Source organism: Mustela nivalis, assembly GCF_964662115.1.
Source record: "Mustela nivalis genome assembly, chromosome: 3".
Lineage (NCBI taxonomy): Eukaryota > Metazoa > Chordata > Mammalia > Carnivora > Mustelidae > Mustela > Mustela nivalis.
Window position 1 is genome coordinate 51,465,494 of NC_139022.1, and position 19,265 is coordinate 51,484,758.

General features: G+C 41.3%; 1 protein-coding gene across 1 annotated transcript; it reads right to left on the reverse strand.

Annotated features, from left to right (window-relative positions):
* Positions 1 to 577: 577 nt before the first annotated feature.
* PHAX (phosphorylated adaptor for RNA export) lies at positions 578 to 18,529 on the reverse strand. The gene is made up of 5 exons (XM_082723747.1): positions 18,393 to 18,529; positions 14,853 to 15,466; positions 12,034 to 12,154; positions 8,075 to 8,158; positions 578 to 1,842 (listed from the first exon to the last, which is right to left on the reverse strand). The coding sequence occupies exons 1-5, from the start codon at positions 18,486 to 18,488 to the stop codon at positions 1,573 to 1,575; spliced, it is 1,185 nt and encodes a 394-aa protein (XP_082579873.1). The 5' UTR covers positions 18,489 to 18,529; the 3' UTR covers positions 578 to 1,572.
* Positions 18,530 to 19,265: the final 736 nt, after the last annotated feature.

Genomic DNA, 19,265 nt, shown 5'->3' on the forward strand with positions numbered 1-19,265 from the left:
ATGACCTTCAAAAACCTTAACTTTCACTAGAAAATTTAATAGTTACACAAATGTATGGCATTTAAGGTGCCAGTTAGCGGCGCCTGGGTGGCTCAGTCAGTTAAGCATCTGCTCAGGTCATGATCTCAGGGTCCTGAAATGCAGTCCCACTTCAAGTTCCCCACTTAGTGGGGCATCTGCTTCTCCTCTCTCTGTCTCCCCCTCACCTGCACACCCCTGTTTATGCTCTCTTATTCTCTCGATCAATAAAATCATTAAAAAAAAAAAACACACACACACCAAAGCAGCAGTTACCTGAATGTTATCTTTCTCAATGTATTGTACCTTTAAAATTACCTCTCGTGAATAACCTCGGAACAATATTCAGTTCTCTATTTAAAATACTTTCTTCCCTTGGTTTTAGCAATTTCATGCAAGAATATCTGGGATTAAAAAAATAGTCACTTGAGGGGCACCTGGCTGGCTCGGTCAGAGGAGCATGAGACTCGTGATCTTGGGATCTTGAATTTGAGCCCCAGGATGGGTATAAAGATAACACAAATAAATAATTTAAAAAAAAAAAGTCACTTGAAGCACATTAAGGACTGCCCAAAATCTAATTTTATTTTTTGTATTCTTTACGAATAAAAAGCAACCAATAACCATTTTCCTCTTCTTTTCCCACTTATATCCTTAGATCCAACTTCAATGACTATGTATTCCATAAACTACAGAAAGACTTTAAGTACTCTTTGTAAAGAAGTTTATAACTGCTTCCTACAGATTTTTGGTTAATTTACTTTATAAACCATAGTCAACCCTTAGAACACCTTAACTACCTTTACTTCCTTCAATAAAAATGAGTAATTCCACACTTCAGGCAGCATTTTTAATACCCAACTTCCTTAACATAAGGTAAAACAGTCTTAGGCAAGCAACCACTGAATTTTTTAAATGTCCATAGTAATTACACAGGTATGATCACATTCAGTATTTAGTGTATGATCGCATAATTAGAAAGAAGTGAAAAACAAAGTTAAGAACCAATATTTCTTTTGAGAAGCTTCTGATGTTAATTTACTTCTGGACAAATAAGTGGTTAAGAGCCATCAGTATAAACCTATTTTTAGTCTCTATCCTTAAACTGCCTATAAGTTCTTATAACACAGAAAAACTAAATTTGAATGCATTTGTAACAGCTTAACAATGTATGTGCCTTTTTAGGATCTTTTAATGGAATGTTTTGAAGCGAATCATAATTCACTGCCTAACTCAGAAAAAGAAAACAAATTTTTGAATGGCATGTTACCATGACCAGGACAAAATTAATTATCAACTAGTAATAACTGACACATGCAACAGATTGAGAAATTAAATCCTCCTCTATATATACCTGTAAGTATTTTGTCAGACATGAGAAATGTTTCTATCAAGAACATTCATCTCCCCCTCAGATTTAACTTTATTTTAAACAAGAGAACAGTTCTTTCTCTCCGGATTTTTCTATGTATCAGTGCAAAGTAAAACAAAGCAACTTCAGTAGAAATGGCTTATTACAAGGTTATTCTAAAAAGGCTTATTCCTCCAAATGTACTAAAAGATGTCCAAATCGTGAGAATGATCAACCTCGATGGCTTCCTCTGCATCCAACTTTGTCTCTCCGTGGCCTTCCTGCGGCTCGTCGAGAGAGGCCAGAGCCTCGTTCGTATCACTTGCGAAAGTTTCTCGTGATGTATCGTCATCTTCTTGAAAATTTAGATTTTTAATAGCTTGTTTCATCTTTTTTCCCAACACTTGTGTTCTCCTCTTTCTGGCAGCCTTTTTATTTTCATACTCCTTTTGATTTTCAATGTAGAAAATGTCCTACAATAAAAGAACGACTTCAAGTAAAAACTGCTATGTACTGAACGTTTATTAGAAGGCAGGCCCTTCCTCTACGTTCATTATCTTCATTTCTCACAGAAAACAAGCAAATATTATTAGACTGATAGGACACAGAGTCCAAGAAAGCAGGGAAGCCCCCACTGCAACCAGAGGATGAAGCTTTAATTCATGCTCAACCCCATGCCAGCTCTGGGGTGCACGCTTAGTCAACCATCACATACCATCTCTATAGCGACAGGTTTCCTAAATGAGAAGTTACGGTAGAAAAACCACGTTGTTCAGGATTTAAATAAAATATGATTTGTCCCAACCAAACAGAAGTCTTTGGAATAAGGGTTTACTAACTTTGAAATGGCATCATAACCACACGTGACTGCACATGCTAAGAAACCAAGCCAGGCCTGATGGGTATGACTAAGTATGATCATGTAACCTACACAATGGGAAAAAATCTATCCCTTAAAAAAATGTTACTGTAATTAGCATGAAGAATGTAAATCTGTCAAAAACTTATACCATGAAGCATAAAACTGATGTAATCAGCATTGGGATGTATTCCAGGATGTTAGAAAAGGGACTTTGTAACAGAAAAATAGGAGACTGTTAGTACAGGGCTTCTCCACCAGGGGATCTGAAACCTCAGCTTGCTCCCTGCTGGGCGCTCTGCTCTGTGTAGGGCAGGAGGGTGAGCAGCATGCCAGGCCTCTCCCCAACAGCACAGACCTCCTCCATCCCCCAACTGAGACAATCAAACACATCTCCAGGTGTTGCCCAACGTCCTCCAAGAGGCAAAATTGCGAGTGGATGAGAGCTGCCAAAGTGCAAAATAATGTTTCATTCAACTACTACGTGGGAAAACATAAAAGGACATCTGGAAACCTTGACACAGACAGCGAAGTGTAGTTTCAGAGGCTACAAAAAGAAAAGTAGGCCAGGGATCTAAAGAGAAGGCCAAAAATGACTATGCTAAAACAGAGAAGGTTCAAAGATTTAGAAGAGAAGTTAGGATAGGCAGGACACCCTACAACCTTCTGGGAAGAGACTATTAAAAGCTATAACTAAGTCACTCCCTATTATATTCTTCAAGTCCACAAATCACAAATCCTTTCTTGTTTATAAAAAACACTATGGAGGATGGTGAAATAAAGGAAGCCCTCTCCTAATATTTGTGATCATTTCAAGCAGCACAGAGAACTAGCAGAGGAAGGAGGAAGGAGCCCTGAAATTAAGGGAACAAGGGGAAGTTTCAGAAGTTGAATGCTTTGTGGAAAGAAGGAATAAAAGCATCTGCCAAGAAATCACAAGACTGGGGGTGGAGAAGGAGGGTACAGGTGTAAGAAGTGGAAGGACTAAAGAAAAAGTGACTTCAGATAGGTACCATTTACTGAATGAGCACATTTATACACCAGATACTGTGCTAAGGATTCTTCATTCTCAACAGAACCTTATGCAGTGCGTATTAGCCCTGTCTTCAGATGGGAAAGTGACAGTGCCCATTTTGGCAGCACACACACTAAAATCAGATGAAAAAAGGAAGGCACAAGACTGCGTAGCCAACATGTGATGGTATAAAGTGTAGGCTCATATATTAGTTCTCCAAATTCACATTCTTAAAACTCACTGTTTACATGGAAGTGTAGTAATTCACAATTTTTTCAAGACTCTACTTACCTGTCAAGAGGAGAGATATAAAGACGCTGTGAGGGGAAGTATTTCCATTTCATGGGAAAGCACATCCAAGCGACTCAGAAAAAACAATTCTAAGTAGTACGATGCTTAGGAACACTAAGTAAAATTATAAAGTTTCTCTTTTGCCCCCAAATACATTAAAAACAACATTCCATAGGTTATGAATCTGACAGAAAAATGGGGCAATGGCCCACAGAAATGCTGTTGTAACCTGTTGTTAATGTTGTTACAACAAACGCAGACAGCAGATAATCAGAGAGGAGTTCTTTTGTCCTCCCTTCCCTATCCACCTGCATAGAATTAATTTTACAAGAACCTAAATGCCATACTACTTGCAGAAGGAGACCAGTACAGCTGAGCTTTTTAAAAGTATAGTAAATTAAGTTTTAACTGCTCTTCACCTTTTTTCTCTCACAAACTTTGTTATTTTCCAAAACAGAACAAAAAACAACTGAAAACCAAAACAAAATGGCGTCACATACAAAACGAAATCAAATAAAAAAATTGCAAACAAGCCCACTCCATTCAGTTCTGGTTTCTAATGATTAGCATTACAGTGATCACAACAGTAATTATAACATTACCATTTAGATGTCTGAAATCACCTATGATGAAATTCTATTCGCTTTAGGTTTTTTCCTCTAATAACAAAAGGACTCAACCCATGCACATGCAAAAATTTTGGAAAAACACTGAAATATCTTAAAAGCCAAAGCACTTATAATCCCCTGGAGCAGGCCAAATCACTGGTAATTTTTTGGTGTTTTACCTATCAACTTAATTGTCTCATGCCTCTGTTACAAATTTGTATTCTGCCTTTTATTTTATTTATTTTTTAAAAAAGATTTTATTTATTTATTTGACAGAGAGAGATCACAAGTAGGCAGAGAGGCAGGCAGAGAGAGAGGAGGAAGCAGGCTCCCCGCCAAGCAGAGAGCCCGATGTGGGGCTCGATCCCAGGACCCTGAGATCAAAACCTGAGCCGAAGGCAGAGGCTCTAACCCACTGAGCCACCCAGGCGCCCTGTATTCTGCCTTTTAAAAAAATTCGGTATTCGGGGCGCCTGGGTGGCTCAGTGGGTTAAAGCCTCTGCCTTCGGCTCAGGTCATGATCCCAGGGTCCTGGGATCGAGCCCCACATCGGGCTCTCTGCTCAACGGGGAGCCTGCTTCCTCCTCTCTCTCTGCCTGCCTCTCAGCCTACTTGTGATCTCTGTCTGTCAAATAAATAAATAAAATCTTTAAAAAAAAAAAAAATTCGGTATTCATTTTTCTCCTTTTCTTAAAAATGCTTCAAAAATAAAGGCTACAGCATGGTCATTTAAAAAATGTCCCTCTTGGTCAACACTCCTCTACTATTAGATATTTCAAATGTTTCTGCTTGTTATAATGCAATGTTTCTGTGGCTTAACGTAAACTACTAACATTAAAATCTCCTTCCCCATTGCAAAGATGTAATTCAGTGAAAACAACCAGTTTCAAGTCAGTATTCTGTGCAATCCCAGGGAGATCACTTTTATCACTTTTCATGCGCATTCCATGGTAACAGCCACTTTGACAGAACCTGGTACAGATTAAGTCCTATAAATATTTGGCCCAGTGCTGGGGACATGGTGAATAAATGTTATTTTATTCTCTTCTAATTGTTGAAATTGTTTATCCAAAGTTTAGTTACCTACAAGAAGTTTTTCCAGATATCACTTTATTTAATCCTTTAAGATCTCCATTCAATAGGCAGGACAGTCCACACTTTATAAAAGAGAAAATTAAGGCTGAGGGAGATTAAGTGATCTGCTCATAGTCACATAATTACTAACCGGCAAAACTAGATTAAAACCCAGATTTTGAATATTAAAAAATTCTTTTTACCACATTGTGCTATTTCTCTTGACATTTTCCTGTCAAACCATGTTTAATGGTACTTAGAAGCATGTTTCTTCTCAGTATACACCTTCTGTCAGAGATTACACTGGGGGAGGAGGGAGAACATAAGCAATAAACTCTGTTCTACTACTCAATAGGTGTGCTCCTGAGGAAAATTACATTGCTACAAATTTATCAAGGTCATTGCTCCAATTAGGAAAAAAGGCAGTCATGGACAAAAGATTTCAAATGTGCAATAACAGAAACATTTCCTGTAGGAATTTCAACAATAGATTTTTAAAAAATAACTAGAAGTGGACAGCTAGAAACTTGAGGAAAAAAAATCTAACACTGAGCTTACATAAAATAAACTCACAAGGAAAGGCAGCTCAAGAAGTGGCTTTTATTTATGTCTTCATTAGCATTATAAATGGCTCAAGGGCATTCCTCCGACCTGTATTACCCACTGTTATGATAAAGACTACAAAGCTGCTCAAATACAGTATCTGCATTGCCTGAGTACCATCTCTTTCCCATGCAAGAAGCAAGCTCTCCATCTTGATCCTACCTGCTAAATGTAATCATGTTCCTTAATTAACAAATTAAAAGATAGGGGCACCTGCGTAGCTCAGAAGCCTCTGTCTTATGCTTAGGTCATGATCCCAGTGTCCTGGCATCTGGCTCTCTGCTCAGCAGGGAGCCCATTTCCTCCTCTCTCTCTGCCTGCTTCTCTGCCTACCTGTGATCTCTGTCTGTCAAATAAATGAATAAAAAAATATTTTTTTTAAAAGATTTTATTCATTTATTTGACAGAGAGAAATTACAAGTACACTGAGAGGCAGGCAGAGAGAGAGAAGGAAGCAGGCTCCCTGCCGAGCAGAGAGCCCGATGCGGGACTCGATCCCAGGACCCTGAGATCATGACCTGAGCTGAAGGCAGCGGCTTAACCCACTGAGCCACCCAGGCACCCTGAATAAAAAAATCTTAAAAAAAAAAAAATTAAAAGAAATTCTGAGGGGCGCCTGCGTGGCTCAGTTGTTAAATGTCTACCTTCAGTTCAGGTCATGATCCCAGTGTTCTGGGATTAAGCCCCGACATGGGGCTCCCTGCTCGGTGGGGAGCCTGCTTTCCCTCTCCCACTCCCACTGCTCATGTTCCTGCTCTCATGGTCTCTCTCTCTCTGTCAAATAAATAAAATCTTTAAAATAAAATAAAATAAAAGATAAATTCTGAGCTGTGAAAATCTCACATTGTAAAAGAACTGCCATATAGGACATTCAGTAATGCAAAATGCTCCCCTAGATTCTAGGGGTGCCTGGGTGGTTCAGTTGTTAAGCGTCTGCCTTTGGCTCAGGTCTTGATGCCAAGGCGCTGGGATTGAGCCCAATATCAGGCTCCCCCCTTGGTGGGAAGCCTGCTTCTCCCTCTCCTGCTTCCCCTGCTTGTGTTCCCCCTCTCACTGCGTCTCTCTCTGTCAAATAAATAAAATTAAAAATAATTTTTTTTTTTAAATCAAAAAGAGAAGAGCCAGATTTTGTGGGGCGGAGGAGGAGCTTAGATTCTAGTTTATAAGAACTACTGGAGACAGAGGAATGAATGAAACAAATCCATGAGGAGACAATGACCAGAATGTGGTTATGTTCTATGAAAAGCCACCTCAGACTCTTCTAAAGGTCTAAATCACAAAAGAAAATGTGGAGTTAAAATGAGGAAAAGAGATACAGTGGAAATCTAGACAGGATCCTGGTTTGGAGGAGGGAAAAAAGGCAAACAATACATTCTTGGGACAATTCAGGAAACTGGAATATGATCAAGATGTTAGATGGTACTATGAAACTATTCTTTCCCTTAGGTGAAGCTTGGTAGGAAACTGTCCTTATTACTGACAGATGCTTATTGAAAAAATTAGGGCTGAGTGTCATGATGTTCTTAACTTACTACCAAATAGTACAGAAAAACAACTGTAAGATAAGAATCTCAAATTCTTGAGATTAACAACCCCTAAATGTTAGTGTAGGAAATTCATCCTATTATTCTTTCATCTATTCTGCTTGTTTGAAATTTTTAATTAATAAAAAGTTGTAGAAGGTAGATAATACATTCTTCTTTTTTTTTTTTTTCAACCTTTAAATTTTTTTATTTTTTTATAAACATATATTTTTATCCCCAGGGGTTAGATAATACATTCTAAAAAGACCAGAAATTACGTGCTCAAAGACCAGGAAAACGACACAAAAGAAATTGTGACCTTGGCTTGGAAAGGGAAGAACAAGAGGAGGCAGAGTTCATAAAGGCATGTGTTTTACCTGAAATGAGACAATGACAGAATTGGTCAATTTAAGGCAGACCAGGTGATAGGGATTAGGAGAATATGCAGCTAGAACCCAAGCAGAAGTAAAAATATGATAGATCTTAAAAGTCAAAGAAGGGGGCGCCTGGGTGGCTCAGTGGGTTAAGCCGCTGCCTTCGGCTCAGGTCATGATCTCAGGGTCCTGGGATCGAGTCCCGCATCGGGCTCTCTGCTCGGCAGGGAGCCTGCTTCCCTCTCTCTCTCTCTCTCTGCCTCCCTCTCCACCTACTTGTGATTTCTCTGTCAAATAAATAAATAAAATCTTTAAGAAAAAAAAAAAAAAAGTCAAAGAAGGATACTATAATTTTTACCTTAATTTGTTCCTCGCTGATACTAGGAGTGTTTTTCAGGAGATTCAGGAAAACTCCACCTGGTGTTCTTCTTCGACTACCATTCTATGAAGAGAAGGAGAAAAACGATACTGTGTAGACTGTTCCTATGAATGGCTTAAAACATCTTTTAAACAGAAAGGTACCTAAAGAAAGAAAAAGATCTTCCCTGATCACCACAGTTTAACTGCAATGTCCTCCTCTCTTCTTCACACCTCCATGAGATCTATTTCTTTTATCACAGCACTTATCACTTGCTAACATACCTGAAGATGTATTTATTCTTTATACGTTGTCTCACTCCCACTCCCACCTACAGGGTAAGATTGCTCTGTCTGCAACAGTGCCTAGTACACAGCAATAAATAATCGTACAAGAAAAATGTACAGCTCAGTCATTTAAGCGTCTGCCTTCAGGTCAGGTGATGATCTCAGGGTCCTGGGATTGAACCCTACATAGAGCCCCCTACTCGGCGGTGAGTCTGCTTCTCCCTCTCCCTCTGCCCCTCTCCTCACCTTTTTTTGGGAAGATTTTATTTATTTGAGAAAGATAGAGAGCACAAGTAGGCAGAGCAGCATGCAGAGGAAAGAAGGAGGCTCTCTGCTGAGCGGGGAGCCAGATGTGAGCCTCCATCCCAGGATCCTGGGATCATGACCTGAGCCAAAGGCAGCCACTTAACTGAATGAACCACCCAGTCGCCCCCAAAAAAAACGTTTAAGAAAGAATTAAAAAAACCTGTCTATTAAAAGAAAGTGAATTTGGACTTGCATCTTTCCAATAACCAGTACATTTTCACTAGATCACTCAATAAAAGCTTTTATTACTACAGTATTAAGATATTAATGAATCTATAACTTTGGGGTCAACTAAACAAAAATCCAAGTACCTCAGCAGTGACAAACAAGGGTGCTAGTACATTCATGATTATTGTAATTTATTTTGTTCTCAAGTTCTATTTTGACTTCTGAAATCTATATTCACATCCTATTCCCATAGCCAATGCTATCAATTCTAACTGGTTTCTTTTCTCTCCACCTTCACAGCATAATAGTGATTCATTCTCATGTGATATTACCATTCAGATTCATGAAGAACAAATAAGAAGGAGCCATTCAAGCTTCATCCTCACCATGCAGTGAAAGCTGAATTAAATAAGATCTCCAGAACCATATGGGGAAAAGTACCACTGCCTGTGATCTGGCCCTAAGCAGAGTAGTGCTCTTTCTGCCATTCTCAAGTAGTAAAGTGTTTCTTACTTCCCATCTGTCAGAGTGGCTAGTAACAAGACAAAAGGGAGTAACAAACTTCCTTTTGTGAGAATGTGGAGAAAAGGGAATTTTTGAGCACTGTTGGTGGGAATGTAAACTGGTACAGCCAGTATGGGAAACAGCGTAGAGGTTCTTCAAAAAATTCAAAACAGGAATACCATATAATTCAGCAATCCCACTGCTGGGTATCCACCCAAAGAAAACAAAAACACAAATTTGAAAAGACATATGGACCCCTATGTTTACTACAGAATTATTTAGGACAGCCAAAATGGGGCGCCTAGGTGACTCAGTCATTAAGTGTCTGCCTCTGGCTCAGGTCATAATCCCAGGGTCCTGGGATCGAGTCTAGCAATGGGCTCCTTGCTTAGCAGGAAGATTGCTTCTCCTTCTCCCACTGCCCCCTGCCTGTATTCTGTCTCTTCCTGTTTCTATGTCAAATAAATAAATAAAATCTTAAAAAAATAATAAAATTTAAAAATAATAAAATAGCCAAAACATGAAAGCAACCTCAATGTCCAATGGTGAGTAAAGATGATATAACTCTTATCTATATATATGATGAAATATCACTTGGCTATAAAAAAGTACGAAGTCTTGTCATTCTCATCATGGATGGACATAGAGGATATAATGCAAAGTAAGTCAGAAAGAACAAGCCAGATTACTTCATTTATATGTGGAATCTAAAAACCAAAACAAACCTGTTTACCAAAAAACCATAAAGACTCAAAAATACAGAGAAAAAACTAGTGGTGGCCAGAGGGGTAGAGGGTGGGGGAATGGACAAAACAGGTGAAGGGTATACCTTACCAGGTACAAACTTCCAGTGACACAATAAAGTCACAGGATAGAAAGTACAGCATGGGGAGTATAATCAGTAATACTGTAATAATAACTTTGGGGCACCTGGGTGGCTCACCTGGTTAAGCATCTGCCTTAGTTCAGCTCAGGTCATGATCCTGGGGTCCTGGAATTGGGCCCAGAGTCGGGCTTCCTGACCACGAGGGAGTCTGCTTCTCCCTCTGCCCCTCCCCATCGCTCATGTTCACTCTCTCAATTAAATAAATAAAATCTTAAAAAAATATATTGTAATAACTTCATATAGAGACAGCTGATAACTATGCTCACATGGTGAGCATTCGGTAAGGTTTTTAATTGTCAAATCACTATGTTTTACAGTTAAAATTATTTTTGTATGTCAACTATACTTCAGTTAAAATAACAAAACACAAAACAGTAAAGTTTAAAGAAAAACAATTACTAAAGTGTTTCTCAAAAAAAAAAATAAATAAAAAAGTGTTTCTCAAGTTTTTGTTCACTGTTGCTTCCCCTACCCTAAGGAGCCTTTGCAGAGTTTTTCCTACCCTAAAGTCCCACCATCTATGGAACTTTAATACCCACTGATACACTGTACATCTACCCGTGTTTTATAGATATATGTGTTTTCAGGGTTTCTTTTTTTTGGCCCCAAGACCAATCTTTAAGAATGCATGAATTTTTTTTTTTTAAAGATTTTTAAAATTTTATTTCTTTGACAGACAGAGATCACAAATAGGTAGAGAGGCAGGCAGAGAGAAATAGAGGAGGAAGCAGGCTCCCTGCCGAGCAGAGAGCCCAATGCAGGACTCAATCCCCGAACCCTGAGACCATGACCTGAGCCGAAGGCAGAGGCCTAAGCCACTGAGCCACCCAGGCGCCCCAAGAATGCATGAATTAAACGAACCCAAAGCAACATGCCTGTTCATCACTGCCAACTAGGGGCTGGGTACACTGTGGTATTTTATGTATATCATCTTGTCTCATCCTGTCCCCAATTTGCACCCAGGAGAAAGAAGCTCTGAGAAGTCAAATAATATAGCCACATCCCACACGTAGGAAGTTGCAGACGCAGAATTCAAAACAAGGTATCCCAAGTTCTAAAATCTGTATTCTTAAAAATTTGAGTTTCCAAGTTCCTTCCAGACTATTTTCTTAAAATTTCAGCCCCGGGTGCCTGGGTGGCTCAGTGGGTTAAAATTTCAGCCCCTATTCTTAATGAATTCTATAAGAGATGTGTTGTTGACTGCACATTAACAGGATAAAACTTATGTACGGTTTTTGTAAGGGAAGTAGTAATTGCAAAAACTAACTACACATAATTTTTAAATTCAGTTTCTTAAAATTTGAGCCACACTGTAATAATAAAAGATAATAAGGTATCCAACAATAAGAGATCCAACAATCAAAAACAAGTTTATCGGGGCGCCTGGGTGGCTTAGTGGGTTAAAGGTTAAATCGTGCTCTCTGCTCAGCAGGGAACCTGCTTCCTCCTCTTGCTCTGCTTGTCTCTCTGCTTACTTGTGATCTGTCTGTCAAATAAATAAATAAAATCTTAAAAAAAGAAAGAAAGAAAGAAACAAGTTTATTTTATTAAAAAAAAAATCACATGAGGGGCACCTGGGTGGCTCAGTGGGTTGGAGCCTCTGCCTTCGGCTTAGGTCATGACCCCAGGGTCCTGGGATAGAGCCCCGCATTGGGCTCTCTGCTCAGCAGGAACCCAGCTTCCTCCTCTCTCTCTGCCTACCTTTCTGCCTACTTGTGATCTCTGTCAAATAAATAAATAAAATCTTAAAAAAAAAAAATCACATGAAACACAATACAAAATGGAAACAATAGAGCAGTAAGTCTTACCATTATAAAAAGGCCACCATTTTGTTCAACTTCAGCAGTTTCCATCAGAAGTTCAATTGCCTTTTTGTTCCCAATTATTCTCACTACTCGCATTATCAGATCTTTCTTTGGTTCCTGCAACCTGTTAAGGAACAGAGTAAAATAATATTAATCTCTTTATTTCTTGTATAAAGTTGAAGAAATATATCTTTGTCTCCAGTTTAATTCCCAAGTAGAATCAAAATCCTATTCTGGTAACATCTGCTTTTTACAATCTTCAATATTTAACCTTAGAATCACTGACATGCCAACACTACTACCTTGGGTCAAAGAGACAGTAAACTCAAGATTCCATCTCAAGTTTCAGAACTGGCCTTTTCATTTTGCCTTAATGGACTAGGGTGAATTTCATAATAAATGTGCACATCCAGCAAGGGGAATGCAAGCCTAAAAGCAAAAGAAGGTAAATCCATTCTTGTCAAAACCAGTAACAAACATACAATATGCTCTCAATTATCATGCCAGAAGTTAGTTCTCATAAATCCAGAGATGTGTGGTAACTTTAAAGTGGATAGGATCTTTCTCTCAGTCTCTCTGCTTCAGAATAAAGGCCATAGCTAATATTAACTGATGACTTACCATGGGATGAGCACAATCCTAAAACCTCTGTATGCATTATCTCAGTTAATCACCTCAACAACCTTATGAACTAGGTACTTATTTTCATCTTACCACTGAGAGGTAAAAACACAGGAAACCTAATACTTCTCACATCATAGTCCAATCTCCATAGAGATGAGTGAGGATTAACACAGAAGTTCTACCAGTTCTCTAACTAGACCTAGTTTTCTTGCTCCTTTTCAACAAGACGCAGTGAATTACTGGAGAAAGAGCACTGGACTAGGAACAAAGCAACCAAGGTTTAGTTCCAAATCTGACACTTAAAACTGTGACTTTGGACTACTGGGTCTCAGTTTCCTTATCAGTAAAATGAAGGCTTTGGTTTACAAAATCTCTAAATTCTTTTCCAACAGTCAAATTCCAAGCTCACTCTGTAGGTTAAAAGTCTAGTATTAGCATTATTATTCTTGACCCATATCTTTTTTTTTAATATTTTATTTATTATTACAAGTAAGCAGAGAGGCAGGCAGAGAGAGAGAGAGGAGGAAGCAGGCTCCCTGCTGAGCAGAGAGCCTAATGTGGGACTCGATCCCAGGACCCTGAGATCATGACCTGAGCCGAAGGCAGAGGCTTTAACCCATTGTGCCACCCAGGCACCCGGAACCATATCTGTTTTTAAATTTGTTCCTTAATACTTAGAGCTAAGAAAAAGTTAAACAAAATCTGAATTTGTTGAAAATAAATTTACCAAATGCCAAGAAATTCTACTTCTAGGGATTTACTCAGGAAAAATTAAAATACATGTCCTAATATCTGCATGTCAAAGCACATAGAGCTTTTTTTTTCTCATATTATGCTCATACAGCATGATAGTCAAAAAGTAAAATAGCAATATGGTTTGCATATGTATAGAAATTTAAAAATTAAGTATTGATGCCTACTACAAAATGGACAAGTCTCAAAAACATTACAAATACAGACCACACACTGTATGATCCCATTATTATGAAATGTCCAGAAAATGCTAATTTATGCCAACAGAAAGTAGATGAGCAGTTATTTGGGATAGGAACAAAGAATAACTTTAGGGGAGCCTAGGTGGCTCAGTTGGTTAAGCTTCTGCCTTTGGCTTAGGTCATGATTCCAGGGTCCTGGGATGGAGCCCCACATGGGGGCTCCTTGCTCAGCAGGGAGTCTGCTTCTCCCTCCCCCTGCCCCTGCTTGTGTGCACAAGCACTCTGTCAAACAAACAAACAAATAAATAAATGTTTTAAAAACAAAACAAAACAAAAAACCCAAAACCAAAACCTTTAAATGGGCATATAGTCATGATGGATCTTTATAGGATGATGTTTTTTAAAAGTGATTTTTGGTGTTATTCATAAAACCGATAAATTTACTAAAGAATCAACACCCAAGATGGGTGGACTTTATCAAGTGTACAATATGCCTCAATGAAGTTATAAAAGGTCATGAATAGGGACGCCTGGGTGGCTCAGTGGGTTAAAGCCTCTGCCTTTGGCTCAGGTCATGATCCCAGGGTCCTGGGATCGAGCCCCGCATCGGGCTCTCTGCTCAGCAGGGAGCCTGCTTCCTCCTCTCTCTCTGCCTGCCTCTCTGCCTCCTTGTGATTTCTGTCTATCAAATAAATAAATAAAAAATCTTTAAAAAAAAAAAAAAGATCATGAATATTTGGAAACACTAAAAATGAGCAAAAGCAAAGCAAAAACCAAACACCCATGATTTGAAAACATATTTTTTGATCTAAAGAGCTCCAAAGCACTAAATGACAAAAATCATTAAGATTTCAAAAAAAGCTTGGGACGCCTGGGTGGCTCAGTTGTTTAAGCAGCTGCCTTCAGCTCAGGTCATGATCCCAGCGTCCTGGGATCGAGTCCCACATTGGGCTCCTTGCTTGGCAGGGAGCCTGCTTCTCCCTCTGACCCTGCCTGCCACTCTGTCTGCCTGTGCTCGCTCTCATTCTCTCTCTCTCGACAAATAAATAAAATAAATAAAATCTTTAAAAAAAAAAAAAAAAGATTTCAAAAAAGCCAAAAAATAAAGTTCATAAAAGTTTACAAAATTTCATTATTTTTATCAGGCCTGTCCAAACTTAAAAAACACAAAGAAACATCACCCTTAATGCATTTGGAATTATTTCCTATAAACGGAAGATAGTTGGTCAAGTGCTCATTTGCAGGCCAAATTTTAATGCTCACCTGAAAGAAATTTCATCAGCCACTTTCTCTTGCGAATCATCCTCTGTGATCTCATATCGGCCTTTATAGTCCATTTCTAGTCTGTCCCCCAGTCTGTCTTTGACGGGTCGTTTCCGTTTGAGATGACCTTGCCCATTTTCCTCTTCCTTTGATCCCATTTTTTTGCCTCCATGCATATATTCATCTAGCTCTTTGTCTAATTCTTTTGTATGTTCTTGAGATTCCCTCTTAAGTTTCTTAGCAAGTAAATAATTGTAAGTCTCGGATTGTCTGCTTTTGTCAATAGTACCCTCCATTCCCAAGATACCAAGTTCAGTGGCCACTGCATCTTGATTCTGTTCTTGAAGCACAGCACCCCATATGTTGTTAACCTTCTTTCCTCCAGGAACAGGTGGTTTCTCGCTGCTCTGGCCAAACTGAAAAGGCTCTGGCTTCGGAAGTGGGTTAAAACATTTCTGTCGCTTGCGTTTCCAAAGGGAGCTATCATCATCTGAATCAGAAAAACTCTCTTCACTTGAATCCACACTTTTAACAGTCCGATAATGTGATACTGGTGCACATGGTATTGCAGTACCCTGGTAGGGCCTCACTGCGCTGTCCCCACCTAGTGTTTTCTGCAAGTGAAAGGAAATACAATCAATTCCACCAAACATATTAAATCCACTCACCATGTGCTATTTAAAAAGAAAATTATTTCGGGATTCAGCCGAACCACTGAAGCAGAACAATCCTCAATGAATCTCTGAAACCAACCCAGTCCCTTCTTTTCTAAAGTTCCACATGGAATTTGCCAATTTTAAAACCATCACAAATTTGTATTTCTAAAGCTAATACAGAACTTAGTTCTAAAGTCTCTTTCTAAAAAGCTATTTAATTCCCACATCAGAAGATTTTCAGTATTTACGGTTATTGTCAGAATGTTTAAAAATGGCATGCACAATAACTTCGTAACAGTTGTGAAAATTAAAAGGAAACCTCACTAAACTGGAGTCAGGAAGCTTGAAGGGGGAGTTTTCATGTCCTATCAGAGGAAAAGACCTGATGTTTCATCTCCCACACAAAGAAGCCTATATCTTACTAACACAGCAGGAGAAGATTTTCTTCTTGCCTGGCAACAGTCCAGCCAATAAGACTGTCCCAACTCAGCCAATTAAAAGCCATATACTTTTTTTTTTAAGATTTTATTTATTTATTTATTAGAAAGAGAAAGAGAGAGGGAGACAAGCAGGGGGAAGGACGGAGACAGCAGCAGACTCCCTGTGGAGCAGGGAGCCCAATGCAGGGCTTGATCCCAGAACCCTGGGATCATGACCTGAGCGGAAGGCAAATGCTTAACCGATGGAGTTACCCACGCAACCCAAAAAAACAGTACTTTTAACTCCCAGTTTATTCCAGTGGACTTTTTTTTTTTTTAAAGATTTATTTATTTATTTATTTGACAGAGAGAGAGATCACAAGTAGAGAGGCAGGCAGAGAGAGAGAGAGAGAGAGAGAGAGAGAGAGAAGCAGGCTCCCTGCTGAGCAGAGAGGCCGATTCGGGACTCGATCCCAGGACCCCGAGATCATGACCTGAGCCGAAGGCAGCGGCTTAACCCACTGAGCCACCCAGGCGCCCTCCAGTGGACTTTTTTACAGCCCTTCTCAACTTCTCCCCTTCCTCTATAAGAGCATTCCTCTGTTTCCCACCTGTCTATGGTTTTGCCCTAGCATGCCTGTTCAGTTGTGATTCTCTGCTGTTCCAGAATAAACCCTTTTTTGCTGGTAAGATAACTGGTTAAAGGTTAACGCAGTTGTTAACAGAGTATGTTCTCTTTCTTTCCAAACATGTATTTCTTGCATTTGGACACAACCAACTTCCTTTATACAGTTTAGTGACCACACTCTTTTGAGATCAGATAGTCAACTCCTTTGGGTAAGAATTCCTGCCACACTATTAAAACTGCATAGTCCACGGCATTAAGTTTACGAAGTCATGGGTCAATCTATGTAAAACCACCTGGAAAAGATTGAAAACCTAAACTGAAACCTTCATATCAACTTCCTAAGACATCTATATGCAAAAGGGAGCACCTTGGGGCTTCTGGGTGGCTCAGTCAGTTAAGTATTGGACTCCTTATTTGGGCCAGGTTATGATCTCAGAGTCATGAAATCAAGCCTCACCTTGGGCTCCACCTCAGAACCTCAGCACTTAGCTTGGGATTCTCTCTGCCCCTTCCCCATCTCTCTCCCTAAAATAAATTAAATCTTATTAAAAAAAAAAAACAAAAAACAAAAAACTCCACACTTGTGTTTTGAACTAAACGAAGGATTTGCTGAGCTCCCTAGTGTTCAGCACAATGGCTTATGACATATGATAGGTGATCAAGAAATATTTATTTTTAAAAAAGGGGATCTTATTATTTGTACTATTATGTGCTAGAAATGGCGGCAGGAGGGGGTGATTTAAATCAATAAAGAGGCAATCTTCCCATCTTCAAATAACCACAGCATTTAAGATTTATCGGTCCTTACTGTTCACTGTGACTCACTGAATCCTTAGAGACGCCCTATCAGTGGCGTACTTTTAGGATTCTCATTATACAAATTGGGGCACTAGGCTAAAAACCCTGCCACTGGTCACGCGGTGGAGGCGCCAGTTTTCAAATGCAGGCAGCAGCCTGGCACAAAGCCTGCTCCAAGTGTCTGCGACCTAGCAGGCAATCAAGACAAACTCCCCTTTAAGAAAGCGGAGAGGGACGCCTGGGTGGCTCAGTTGGTTAAGCGGCTGCCTTCGGCTCAGGTCATGATCCCAGCGTCCCGGGATCGAGTCCCACATCGGGCTCCTTGCTCCGCAGGGAGCCTGCTTCTCCCTCTGCCTCTGCCTGCCATTCTGTCTGCCTGTGCTCACTCTCTCTCCCCCTCTCTCTGATAAATAAATAAAATCTTAAAAAAAAAAAAAAAAAAGAGCGGAGAGATTAATCCAAAACCCGGTGCCGCATTATTGCGTGGCGAAACTAGATCTGATGGGACTATGGAAAACCAGGCCCTTGAGCAAATGATGGACTTCACTCCCGATTTTCAGTTTCCCTCTCTGATCAGGGCGAAAAGGAGCGCCAGAGGATGTTTCTGCCCGCTGTCCCCTGGTTCTACATTTTCGGCGTCCTCTGCCGGGCCGGGACACCCTAACCAGGCTACCGTGGGGGGGATACTCCCCAAATTTAGAAAACCCAGAGAGGCACCCTGCAGGCGGAGAAGAGCCGGCCGCACGCCAGCCAGCAGGAGGCCGCAAGCCTCGCCGCCCAGCTTGGCAACGAGATGCCGGGTCAGGGTTCGGACGGCCCGCCGTGGCGTCCCCGCCCAGCGCCTCCCCCCGGCCGCCGGGGCCCGCGAGGGACGCCCGGCCCCGGTCGCCCGGCCGCCGCTCATCCATACAGTCGCCCGCCCCTTCCCGCAGTCACGGCTCCACACGCCAGCCCCTCACCCGCTCTGCCGCCGGCCCCTCCTCGCAGCCCGGCCTGCGCGCTCCCGGCTCCGAACGACCCGCCTGCCCTTTACACTCACCGGCACCTGCAGCGGCCTGTCGCTGGGTGCGACCGTCATGTCGGAATCCGAGTCGGAAAGCTGCCCATCTTCCATGTCGCCGGCGTCCTGCGCCATCTTCCCGCGGCGTGGCGAGGCGGGTCAGGAGAACACTTCCGGCGCGGCGGCGGGAAGGGCCGGCGGGCTGCGGCTGCTCCGGCGCCCCCGCGAGGGGAGTCGCTCCCGCCGCGACGGCCCGCGCGGGGCTTTCTCCTCACGCCTGGGTCCGCATTGACGAATACGCATCATCATGACAAATTGTGCACCACTTGCACCGCTCTGGGGGAAATGATGAACCTCCCGTTTCCCCAGCACTCCTGAGTGTTTTCTCCCCAGCTTTCTTTTCGTGCCAACCTAAGGTTGTGCCCGGACAGCGGCCGTCGGAGATTCCTCCCTTGGCCTCGCCTTCCTCACCAAGATGCTCTGCGCAGGTCTTCTCGCTCCTACTCTTGCTCCTGCACGACCCACTCTTCTTGTAGCTCCTTGCAGAGCCTTTCAGGCAGCACCTCAGGAAGCACCTCAGGTCGTTACCCTCCTCAGACCTTCCAGAGACTTCGCTCCGCGCAGTTGGGTTCTGAGTTCTCCGCCGGGCCCACGCAGCCGTCTGTGTTGTGTCCAGCTCCGAAGCCGTGCTGGTGCTGCTCTCGCTGTCCCTCAGGCATCCTTTGTTCTTCAGGGGTTCAAGGCGTTTGTAGTTGCCGTTGCCTCTGCCTGGAGGAGCCCTGACACCTGGTTCTTTGCACAGGTTGTTCTCCTCCATGATTAGATTTTCCCATCGAGGGCCACCGAGTGTCCTTCTTCGACCACCCTAACTAAAACAAGATCCTCTACTGCCACTCTTGAGCGCTTTTCTTC